The 12,260-nt window shown below is 37.5% G+C and overlaps 1 protein-coding gene across 6 annotated transcripts in view; it reads right to left on the reverse strand.

Moving 5' to 3' along the window:
- The window catches only part of CARMIL1 (capping protein regulator and myosin 1 linker 1), a 346,904-nt gene that overhangs the window by 78,495 nt on the left and 256,149 nt on the right, over positions 1 to 12,260 (reverse strand). For all 6 annotated transcript variants that reach the window (XM_053602593.1, XM_053602591.1, XM_053602592.1 and 3 more), the window contains exons 25-26: positions 11,297 to 11,425; positions 8,890 to 9,021 (exon numbers count right to left, since the gene is read on the reverse strand). In XM_053602593.1, coding sequence (XP_053458568.1) covers positions 8,890 to 9,021; positions 11,297 to 11,425 — 261 coding nt within the window. The remainder of the gene's footprint in view (positions 1 to 8,889; positions 9,022 to 11,296; positions 11,426 to 12,260) is intronic.

Consider the following 12,260-nt stretch of genomic DNA (forward strand, 5'->3'; position numbering starts at 1 on the left):
ATTGCTGAAGCACAAGAGTTTGAGGTTGCTGTGAGCTGTGATGCCACAGCACTCTACCAAGGGCAACATAGTGAGACTCTGTCTTAAAAACAAACAAAACAAACAAACAACAAAAAACTATGTATCTCACTCTAACTCCAGGCTTAGTTGCACCTCACAGGTTCTGATATTATTATTATTAGTCAATTCTATATATCTTGTCATTTAAATTATATGTATCTTCCCCTTTGATCTATGAGTTATGGGCAATTTTTAAATTTATAAACACATTTGTTTTTTTTCCTTTTAGTCATCTTTTGTTATTAATTTCTAAATTATTTGAAATGGATCAGAGCTAGCCAGGTGTTTGTGGGGTGTTGTGGAGGGCACCTGTATTCCCAGCTACTTGGAGTCTGAGGCAAGAGATCGCCTAAGCCTAAGAGCTGGAGGTTGCTGTGAGTTGTGATGCCACAGCACTCTACCGAGGGGGACAAAGTGAGACTATCTCTCTCTCTCTCTCTCTTATTTTTTTTTTTTTTGTAGAGACACAGTCTTACTTTATTGCCCTCGGTAGAATGCTGTAGCGTTTTAGCTCACAGCAACCTCCAACTCCAGGGCTTGGGCAATTCTCTTGCCTCAGCCTCTCGAGTAGCTGGGACTACAGGCACCTGCCACAATGCCCAGCTGTTATTTTTTTTTTTTTTTTTTTTTGTTGTTGTTGTTGTTGTTGTGGTTTGGCCAGGGCTGGGTGTGAACCCGCCACCTTCAGTATATGGGGCCGGCGCCCTACCCACTGAGCCAGAGGCACTGCCCGCCCAAGACTGTCTCTTAAAAAAAAAAGAAATGGGATCAAAGAATATGCTCTTTGAAAATTGTTGAGATGTCCTTAAAGACTTCATAGCCACTTTTCATAAATATTCCATATACCCTTGTAAAAGACTTGATATTTTCCTTTTATGCACTGATCACATAAATGTACTAAATCACAAACAGAAATGTCTGTTGTTCAAATCTTCTTTATCATTATTTTCTTTTTTGAGACAGAGCCTCAAGCTGTCACCCTGGGTACAGTGCCCTGACATCACAGCTCACAGCAACCTCCAACTCCTGGGCTTAAGCAATTCTCCTGCCTCCACCTCCTAAGTAGCTGGGATTACAGGCGCCTGCCACAAAGCCTGGCTATTTTTTGGTTGCAGCTGTCATTGTTGTTTGGTGGGTCCAGGCTGGATTCGAACCCACCAGCTCAGGTGTATATGGCTGGCGCCTTAGCAGCTTGAGCCATAGGCACTGAGCCTATCATTACTTTCTTAATTTATTTGATATATCAATTACTGACAGTCATTTTTATAGATCTCCATGACAATGGGTGAATTTGTCAATTTTTCTTTGTAATTTTGTCCACTTATTCATTCATTTATATGCTGTAGAACCTCTGTAGTTGACCATGTCTCTACACTGATGACCTCCTTCAGTTGACCTAATTTCATAGACCAGACATGCACCACATGTACAAGTCAGTACAGCAGGCCTAGTTCCTTATGTTGACTATTTCCATATATTGAGCAGTTTGTTACAGTCCCTTGGACAGTCAACTTTGAGAGTTCTACCATGCATGTATATATACAGGAGGTGCCAAAAAAAAAGTACACAAATTTTAAGAAAGGAAAAAGTTGTATTAAAATTGTAATACTCAACGCATACTAATAACAAAAGATGAAATCAAGTCAGGCTGAGTACTTCTTGTAATAGCAGAAGTCAAAAATGACTTGAGTATTATAAATTTAAAAGTTTTTTCCTTTTCTTAAAATGTGTATACTTTCTCGGCCCCTGCTATATGTATGTGTGTATGGGTGTGTGTGTACTATATGAATGAAGCCATATGATTAGATGCTTATACACTTAAAATTGTTATATATTTCTGGGAAATTGGACCATTTGTCATTATTGACTGACCTATTTTTTCCCTAATGATGTCTCTTCTGTTGCCATTTGGGGTAGGATCAATTATTCTGGTGTGAAACTAAACCTTATATGACAGGATGCTTAAAATCACTATTACCTGCCCATCGACAGTAACTGTGACAATAAAAATAGCCCAACATTTCCTAATACTCCTTTAAGAATACCATACAACCCCTAGTTTTGTGTCCCTGTTTTAGTGGTTACTCAAGAAATTTTAACACACTTATTTATTTCATGTTTAAAGCAACACTGTCCAACAGAACTTTCTGAGATGATGGAATATCTGTGCTGCCCAATAAAGGAGCCACTAGCCACATGTGGCTATTGAACACTCGAAATATGCCTAGTGCAAATGAAAATCTGAACTTTTAGTTTAAATAAATTTCCATTTAAATGACCCATGTGGTTAATGCCTAACACATTGGAGAATGCAGGTCTAATATTGAGCTCTTAACACTTCCCAAGAATAAAACTGGGATATTGGACTGCTTTAACTCATTCCCTACTGACTCATTTGCTTACTTCCAATTTACATTTGCTTTTTTAAAGTTTTATAGCACATTAAACATTAATGCCATTATTTCATTTAGCCAGTGTTTCTATTATCCATATTTGGCATCTCCCCTGCTCATTATTCTTTTTTTGTAGCTGAGATCCTCTTTCTTTGATAAATTTTCCTTTGTGCCAAAGTGTATCCTTTAGATGTTTTTTAGAGTAGGCTAGTGACAGTAAACTATCTCAGTTTTTGTTTTGATGAAAATATCTTCATTTTATCCTCATTCTTAAGAATTAGGTCCATTGGGTATATAATTCTAGGTTGACAAAATGTTTTCTCGGAAGTTTAAAGATATTATTTCATAGTCTTTTGGCTTCCATTAATTGTTGAGAAATGACCTGTCAGTCTTAACATTGGTCTTCCCCCACCCCCATGTTGGTCTCCTAGTAGGATTTTTCTCTTTGTTTTTAGTGTTCTTTACTTTGCATTACGATGATCTTAGATGTGGGTTTGCTTTTATCTGTACTGCCTAGGTTTCACTGAGCTTCGTGAATCTAAAGATTCTGGTCTTTCATCAATCCCTGAAATTCTGAGCCACTATGTCTTTATATGTTCCTTCCCCTAGTCTGTGTTTTCTTTCCTTCTGGAAATCTTAATTAGGCTTAATTAAGTTTAAATGTTAAACTTTCTCATTCTATCCATGTTTCTTAACTTTTCTTACATATTCTTCATTTTACTAGTTTTATAACCTTCAGACAATCGCAAGTGAAAAGGCTGAATTTAAATGTGTTAATCAGACTTTGTTTTTGTATATACTTCCCTCGTGACAGTTACAAGGGTCTTTATTTCTTAATTATAAAACCAACTAATTATATTTAGGAAATCTGTATAATATTTGTAAAATACATTAATACTCAAATATATAGAGGATGACCCTCAAAAGTATACACATTTTAAGAAAGGAATAATCAAGTCACATTTGACTTCTACAATTACAAGAGATATAAGAGAACAAATTTTTTTTTTTTTTTGAGACAGAGTCTCACTTCGTTGCCCTCAGTAGAGTGCTGTGGCATTACAGCTCACAGCAACTTCCAGCTCTTGGGCTTAGATGATTCCCTTGCCTCAACCTCCCGAGTAGCTGGGATTACAGGTGCCTGCCACACCAGCTGGCTATTTTTTTGTTGTTGCAATTTGGCTGGGGCTGGGTTTGAACCTGCCACCCTGGGTACATGGGGCCAGCGCCACCTACCCACTGAGCCACAGGCACTGCCCATAAGATAACAAAAATTATTGGCATATATTGAATATTAAAATTTTAATAGTTTTTTTCCTTTCTTAAAACATATACATTTTGGGGGGCACCCTCTGTATATTCTTGCAGTGCACCAATAACTTACTGTAATTTATCACAAGCAAATACAACTTCCATACTGAAGCATCCTGAAATCTTCTTTTCTTTTGCTTTGAAAAATGTAAAGTGTAGGAAAAAGAAAACTCAGTGAAGTCTTCTGAGCCAAACTGAGTTAATATAATAGTTGACAAAACGCCACCTAACCTCTCAGGCCTCATATCCTAAGTAAATCTGAAATTTACCAGTGAAGTATTTTAACATTTAAGCCTCGAGTGAAATCATGAATTTCCCAGGCCAACACAAATACCCTAAAATTTAAGTCCAGAAGGGAAAAATGAAAGTTTCCTTATGTTAAAACATTCAAATCCCACTTACTCATCTACTATTACTTCAGGAATAAATGTTAGGATCAAAGAGGGAAACCAGGAGACATGTCACCTAAAAATACCTAAAACAGGCCAATCCATAGAAAATATTACCTCTTTCGAGAAGGAATTTCTCCAAACTTAGTGATTTCTCCTCCTCCAGGAAGTCTGCAGGAAAGCTGGTTTATCTGGATATTCTTGTGTTTTTTGAAATAACACTTTGGTTCAAAGTGATGGCTCAAAGAGCTGTTTGAACTTATTCTCATCCAACATTCAAAATATCTATCACTGGCCATGATACAGAATGATCTAATATTAAAAGTTGGAACAAATATCATGAAGCCAAGATAATCTTGCACAAGGAAACTTGGTCTAGAAAAGTTAGACAACTTCCTTAGAGCAAAGCCAGGACACAAATCCAGGGCTATTTAGCTGCTAGTTTTCTTTTTCTTCTTTCCCATTCACTGATGCAAAAACTTATTCTTTCAAAGTAACAGAACTATTTTACAAAATAATCCATATACTCTAGCTCTTGCTAGTATACATGTTAATTTTAGGGAATTTGAAAAATAGAAAAAGACTTCTTTTAAACTAGGAAAATTTGATACTAGTAGTAAAATTAATAATAGCTTAATAAATAAATGAATACTGATTGTAGTAAAAATATCTTTTTTGGGCCGCGCCTGTGGCTCAAAGGAGTAGGGCTCCGGTCCCATATACCGGAGGTGGTGGGTTCAAACCCGACCCCAGCCAAAAACTGAAGAAAAAAAAAAAGAATCTTTTTCCTACATAATTTTAAGAAAATCAATGCATTAGAGTACATATAAACAGATAAATGGGGAAAAAATTTTTTAAAGCAAAAGGATTTCCATTTCTCACATCAACTGGAAGGAAATAGGAAATAAACTGCTTATAGTCCACTGAAAGCATCAACAACTAAATGTGTATCCAGTTAAAGGAAAATTAATAAGTAATGTTTAATTAAGAAGTGTTGTTAAGGATTTACTCTGATTCATGCCAGACATCCCCAAAGGGAAGGAAACTTGAAAGTCCGAAAGTAATGAAAACAAGTGAGTAGGGAACAGGAAAAAGAAAGGCATTTGGGAGGCTGGGACCTTGGAGACAGTGAAAATGAGAGAAAAGCAGGTTCTAATACTTGGAAATAAGAAAGCAGAGATGAATGGAGGTGATATCTAACAAGGTGACTGAGAAGTTACCAAAAAAATGTAGGGAAGGCTTATTTATAGAAAAATATTTTGACTCCTAAATATATTTTTTCAGGCTTAAAAAAAAATCAAATACCTGCTACTTCAGATATTTGCATTTTTTTCCTTCTTTTGAGGCAGAATCTTTCTCTGTTGACTGGAGCTAGAGTACGTACAGTGGTGTTATCACAGCTCGCTGCAACCTCAAATTCCTGGGAAGCAATCCTTCTGCCTCAGCCTCCCACATAGCTGGGATTATAGGTTTATACCACAAAGTCTGGCTAATTTTTCTATTTTTGGTAGAGAAGGGGTCTTGCTCAGGAGCTTTAAACCACCTATCTCAACAATTTAATGTACTGAAAAGGAAATGGACACCAAAGATATAAGGGATAATTTATGATTTAGACCAGTTAAAATAGCAATTGACAGTCTGAAGCTGTTTGAGAGGGAAGGTCCTGCTGCAATGTTTCATACAGATTTAAATGCCAGCCAAGTCTTAGTATGTAAGAAATGTTCTTACCAACATTTTAAAGAGAAAAATTGGGCAATACATATGAATAGGTTCTTCACAAGAGAAGACATACAAATGGATAATAAAATTACTTCCTGAATCAATAGGTTAGTGAAGAAATCCAAAAGATACAAAGAGATTTTTATTTTATACTCACTACATTTAAAACTTTTTTTTTTTTAAAGATACCAGGTTTCACTATGTTGCCTGGGTTAGACTTGAACTCTTGTGCTCAAATAATTCTTCCACCTCAGCGTCCTATGTAGAATTCCAGGTATGTGCCAGTTTGCCCAGTTTACATTGAAAAGTATTAAAATATTAAATATTTAGCATTGCTAAGATGAGGATGAGAACATAGTAAAACAAGCAATGGATGCTACTGGATAGCAGTTTGTGTATATATATATATATATATATATACGTGTGTGTGTGTACATGAAAATATAGAATATACATATTTTGGGGGGGGGGGCAGAATCTTACTCTGTTGCTTAGGCTCGAACGTCATGGTATCAGCCTAGCTCACAGCAACCTCAAACTCCTGGGTCAAGAAATCCTCCTGCCTTAGCTTCTTGAGTAGCTGGGATTACAGGTGCCCACCGCAATGCCTGGTCAATTTTTTATTTTTAATGGAAATGGGGTCTCCAGCTGGTCTCAAACTCTTGAGCTCAAGGGATCCTCTCACATGGGCCTCTCAGAGTCCTAGGATTGCAGACATGAGCCAACATGCCCCACACCTATAAGATATATATAGTATTTGTCTTAGAAATGGATCAATCTTAGGGATTTACTCTAATGAAATTAATTAGAAATTAGAAAATAAATTGTGTTGGCATATTCACACAATGGAATACCATGTAGCCCTTAAAAATGACAAAGATTATCATTATCATTCTAATGATTACCATTACCCAGAATTGTATTTATGACATTGTGTCAAATATAAAAAGGTTACTATCGGTGTGTATAATATGATGACATGTATGTATAATTGTATTGTGTTGGCACAGAATGTCTGAAATTCACTAAAATATTAACAGTGGCACTATCTCTGGTATTTCAGATGATTTTTATTTCCTTTTTTTTTTTTAACTTATTAGTACTTTTTAAACATTCACAAAGAATAAGTTACATTTTTGTATTCAGAAAAAAGTGACAAAGCTTATTTTGTTTTAAATATGTAAGAAAATATTCTCCTTACATATTTTATACTTCATGAAGAATAAAATAAGTACTACTTATTAGGCGATAAATGGTCTGACAGAACTCTACCAACCAACAGTCCTTTTTCTACCCATCTGTCCCTGCTCAGGGTGGATTCAAAATAACAATTAAAAAAAATAAAAATGATCCTGAATTATATGTACAGGAAGACAGAGACAAACTCCTTCTTGAGTTGCACATCAAATCCTATGAGGGGAGGCAATTGTGTTCTCAGAAGAAAACAGACCAAATAATTACAGAAATTCATGCTAGATTTTTTTTAGGGCATCCTTGAAAAACAGATTGGAAATGATGAAGACTTTCTAAATGTAAAATTTCTCTGGTGTAGCTGTTTCTTGAAGTTAAGAAAAAGAAAAATCTGGCTTGGCGCTTGTAGCTCAAGCAGCTAAGGTGCCAGCCACATACACCAGAGCTGGCAGGTTCGAATCCAACCTGGGCCCGCCAAACAACAATGACAACTACAACCAAAAAATAGCCAGGTGTTGTGGTGGGCGCCTGTAGTCCCAGCTACTTGGGAGGCTAAGGCAAGAGAATCGCTTAAGCCTAGGAGTTGGAGGTTGCTGTGAGCTGTGAAGCCAACGCACTCTACCCAAGGCGACAGCTTGAGGCTCTGTCTCAAAAAAAAGAAATGAAAAAGAGGGCGGCACCTGTGGCTCAGTCGGTAAGGCGCCAGCCCCATATACCGAGGGTGGCAGGTTCAAACCTGGCCCCAGCCAAACTGCAACCAAAAAATAGCCAGGCGTTGTGGCAGGCGCCTGTAGTCCCAGCTACTCGGGAGGCTGAGGCAAGAGAATCGCTTAAGCCCAGGAGCTGGAGGTTGCTGTGAGCTGTGTGAGGCCACGGCACTCTACCGAGGGCCATAAAGTGAGACTCTGTCTCTACAAAAAAAAAGAAAGAAAAAGAAAAATCTGATCTTAGGTTACCCTATACCTCAAAAAATTTCAGAGATTTTTTTCCTACCTTTTTTCACTCAGTGAGTCTATGGTAGATTTTTGCTATTTTGGGTACCTTGCAACTTCACGCTAACTATCTTTCCTAATCTTTCTATCAGGTTTGTACCAGGATTATTGTCTATTTACTTAGTGACAAGCTCTTCATGTAAGCAGTTATCTAGGGACTATAAATGTAGTTTGCATCATGTTTCACATTCTCTAAATCAAATATCTAATAATAATGGGAGATAACTTCTCCTGTCCAGCACAGTACCTGATACCTGCAATCCCAGCATTTTGAGAGGGTCAAGGTCAGAGGATCATTTGAAGTCAGGAGTTTGAGACCAGTTTGGGCAACATAGCAAGACTCAGGGTCTAAAAAACAGTTTTAAAATTAGCCAGGCATGGTGGTCCGTGCTTGTAGTACCAGCTACTCAGGAGGCTGAGGCTCACCTGAGCTCACGAATTTGAGACTGCAGTGAACTATGATCACACTACTGTACTCTAGCCTGTGACAGAGCAAGATCCCATCTCACAAGTAAATAAATAAATAAATAATATTTCCTGAAGCATACTTCTCTTTCTGCCCTTATCTAAGTAAAAATTAAACATCCCCTTCGTGGCAACCTATCATATACTAAGTACATTTAGAGGTTTACCATCAAAAATAATAGTAAAAATAGATTTTTACATTAAGTATGTAAGAAGGTACAAATGAAGCTAGAAAAGACATAGTATTCATTTTTTCACCACACATGCATCTGTGTGTAATGCATACACCCACCCCTGCAAATTTATCAAACATAGATAGCTAGGGTATGAAATGCTATCACACATAGTTAAATAACAAAACCTACAAACCTTTAGTTGTTCATCTACAACTCTTGTAACTTCACCGGCCATTGATTCCAGGGTCTCCTGAATTGGACTGGATAATGAGCCACTGCTTCCTGCCCAAGATGCACCACCAACATGGTATAAATTTGGTAACAACTGTTTAAGAAAAATAAAAAGTAACCTCTCAGTAATTAAAATATTTCAGTAAGAATGAAAGTCATTGTAGACTTAATGAAAAGTTGAAGAAATATTATTAGGGATAATCTATCTTCGACCAGAGGCTCTTCCCACAGATTAGTAAAACCATAAGGAGGCATTCCTTTGTGTTCAGTAAGTCACAGCAACGCTAAGAAACAAAAGACTGGGGATTAGAAGACCTCCACATTGATCACTTCTGTCATTCTAAGCAGCTTTAAAACCACAGGAACAGTACCTTATTCCTTCGTATCCTAATGTCTCATCTGGAGTATAAGAGTTGAGCTGCTTCTACTCACAACACTTTGGTACTCAAAGTGTAGGGGTTTGCTACACCAGGCAATTCTCCAATTCTCTGCAAACACCAATTGGGTGATCTATAATTCAATTCAATTCTTTTTTTTTTTTTATTCTAACAGTATCTACATGAAGTTAGCGTCAGATTCCACAAGTGAAGGGCTCAGTCTCATAACCTTACTGTTCACACTTCAGATGCCAGTCACATGTCCCAGGTTGTCACTGGTACTTCTGACCAACCAGGTATAAATTTAAAGGGTTCCAACAACCCCCTGCTCAAGTTCAATAACTTGCTAGGACTCATAGAACTCAGGAAAGCATTTTACTCACTATTACTGGTTTTCTTTTCTTTTTTTCTATAAAGGAAACAACTCAGGAATAACCAAACAAAAAAAGATGCATAAGGCAAAGTATGGGTGTGGGAAGGGCGTGGGGAGTTTCCATGCCCTCTCTGGGTACACCACACTCCCAGTGCCTTGATGAGTGCATCAACCAGACACTCTCTGAACCCCACTGCTTAGAGATTTTATGGAGGTTCCATTATATAGGCATGATAGAGTAAATCATTAGCTTTACTGGTGACCAAATTTAATCCCTAGTTCCTCTTTCCTCCCAAGAAATCTGGGGGTGGTGCTGAAAGACCCAAGGCTCTAATCACATGGTTGACTCCTCTGGCAAGTGCTCTCTTCCTGAAGCTAGCTAAGGGTCACCTCATTAGGATGAACACCAGTATGGTGGGTGAAAGGGGCTCATTGTCACTAACAAAGAAGCTCCTACTATCTCTATTACTCAGGAAGTGACAAGGGTTTTTGGAGCTCTGAGCCAGCAACTGAGGACAAAGAACAAATATATATTTCTTATAAAACTGAGCCCATCAAACTTAACTTGCTTTTAGTTGATTTAAAAACCTATACAGCTATGAGCTAAAAGTCATGTTGCTAAGTAATATAGTAAATGTAACTAAATCTCCACCACCAGCTTCTTTATAGATAACATCTCTGACATACTCTGACACACAGATTACTATAGTAACAATTGCCTAAGACGTTTCTCAGAAACGTAGAGTCAGCTCTTGTCTAGTTCAAGTAGAATGAGACCACTAACCCTTTAAGTGGGCCTGTGCAAGTATCCACTGTATGACCTTTTGAAATCAGAGGGCCCAAAACTCCCTCCTCAGATCATGCTAATGCCATTGTTTTCTGAACATATGTCTCATGAGGAGCCATGAAGCTTGACTCCACATGTGCAGAGCGCCAGTTACCTCACTTTTCTTACCTCTAATTACCCTTCCCCATGCCTGAGGCTATCCTGCTTCTTTATCCCACAAATATGCCCCAACCCTATCTCCCTATCTCCCAGGAAGTAGATTTGAGATCTTTCTTCTGTCTCCTTATTTGGCTGCTTCGTGAATAACCCAGTGATTGACATACTGCAATTACACGATCTAGGTGGGTATTGCTTTCTGTATCACAAGAGTATTTGACTTACCTATTATACGAGATGCCTCATACCCGTAACATTCAACGACTACGTGATTCAATAGCAATACTAAGACTAGATTCTAGTTTTTCTAATTCACAGTTAAGTTCTTTCTCCACTAAGGCACACTTTGGGAACCACATTCTAATGAGAGAGAAGTTCCCTTTTGGAGGTGACAGAGGAGAGTCCCATGTTATTAGCTTAGAAGCAGAATAATTTTAAATGACTTATTACTCATTTAAATTATAGCTACCTTCCCAGTTACTTAAGGCCCAATCATACCCTCTGTATATTACACCCTCAGCTTTCTGCATTATTCAGTTCACTCTGCCACTTATTAGTAACCTTGGAATTGGGTAGAGAGGTAAAGAAGTAAAGAAAGTTGGAACTAGTTTCTAAAATTGAATTTAAAAATCTTTTTATTACACCAGACTCTCACATAGCCTGAAGTGAAACTCACCGTTTTAGAGTTCTTAGCATCACGCATGAGCCGTTCTGCTGACTTTAAATCTTCCTGAATAGCATCTCCCCCACAGTTTCGTAAAGAGTTGAGATGATCTTGTACTTTCACACATATTCTGTCAATCATCTGCTCCAAAACAGAAAAAGGACAGCAAACATCCAAGTCAGCCTAGCCCATATTCGGATAGAAGGAAACACAGAATGAAGGAGGATGAAAAACTTCAGTAAACACAGACTGCACAAGAATGAAAACTTCTAACTGGGATCTTCAACGATACAGCTATACCCAATTACTATTTTAGTTTAACTATTCATACAAGAAGGCTTTGGCAACACCAACTCCAGAAAACCTTTTAAGACATTTTGTTTCCCTTTCCTGCCTTAGAAAATAAAGCACAGGGAACACAAGTGAAAAACACTTCTTGATAATTCAGAATCTTGTAACTATGCAGTGACATTCTGCTATACAGTAACTCTCCTTTACTAACTTTATTGAGTGCCCCTGACACATCAGATGTCGTATTACATACTGAGGAAACAGAAATGAAATGACATTGGTGAGACTGTTATAGTGACTACAAGCTGGTCTCAGTATTACTGAAACCAAAAAATCCACTGAAAACTGGTATTTTTAGAGTTAATTTAATTATATCAAGAATTTATCTGTACAAGTTAAGAACTACCAATGAACAAAAGTTGAGGTTTTATTACATGAACATAAGTAATGACCAAGTTAATAACATCTAATTTCTATTCCAGTAAGATCTCCCACCCAGGTTAATTGCAGTTGGATTATTTTCAGTTGTTCCACAAGGTTAAATACAAAACCCAAAGGGGAAATGGTAGATCACTGGTAGACAAAAACCACTACAGAAGGATAGGATTATGGCCTTTTCTATATTTGTACTTATACAGAAAAACGTATAAAGAAAGCATAGAAGTCTGCAGGAAAAGAAAACCAC

The sequence above is a fragment of the Nycticebus coucang genome, chromosome 9, assembly GCF_027406575.1.
Source record: "Nycticebus coucang isolate mNycCou1 chromosome 9, mNycCou1.pri, whole genome shotgun sequence".
Classification (NCBI taxonomy): domain Eukaryota; kingdom Metazoa; phylum Chordata; class Mammalia; order Primates; family Lorisidae; genus Nycticebus; species Nycticebus coucang.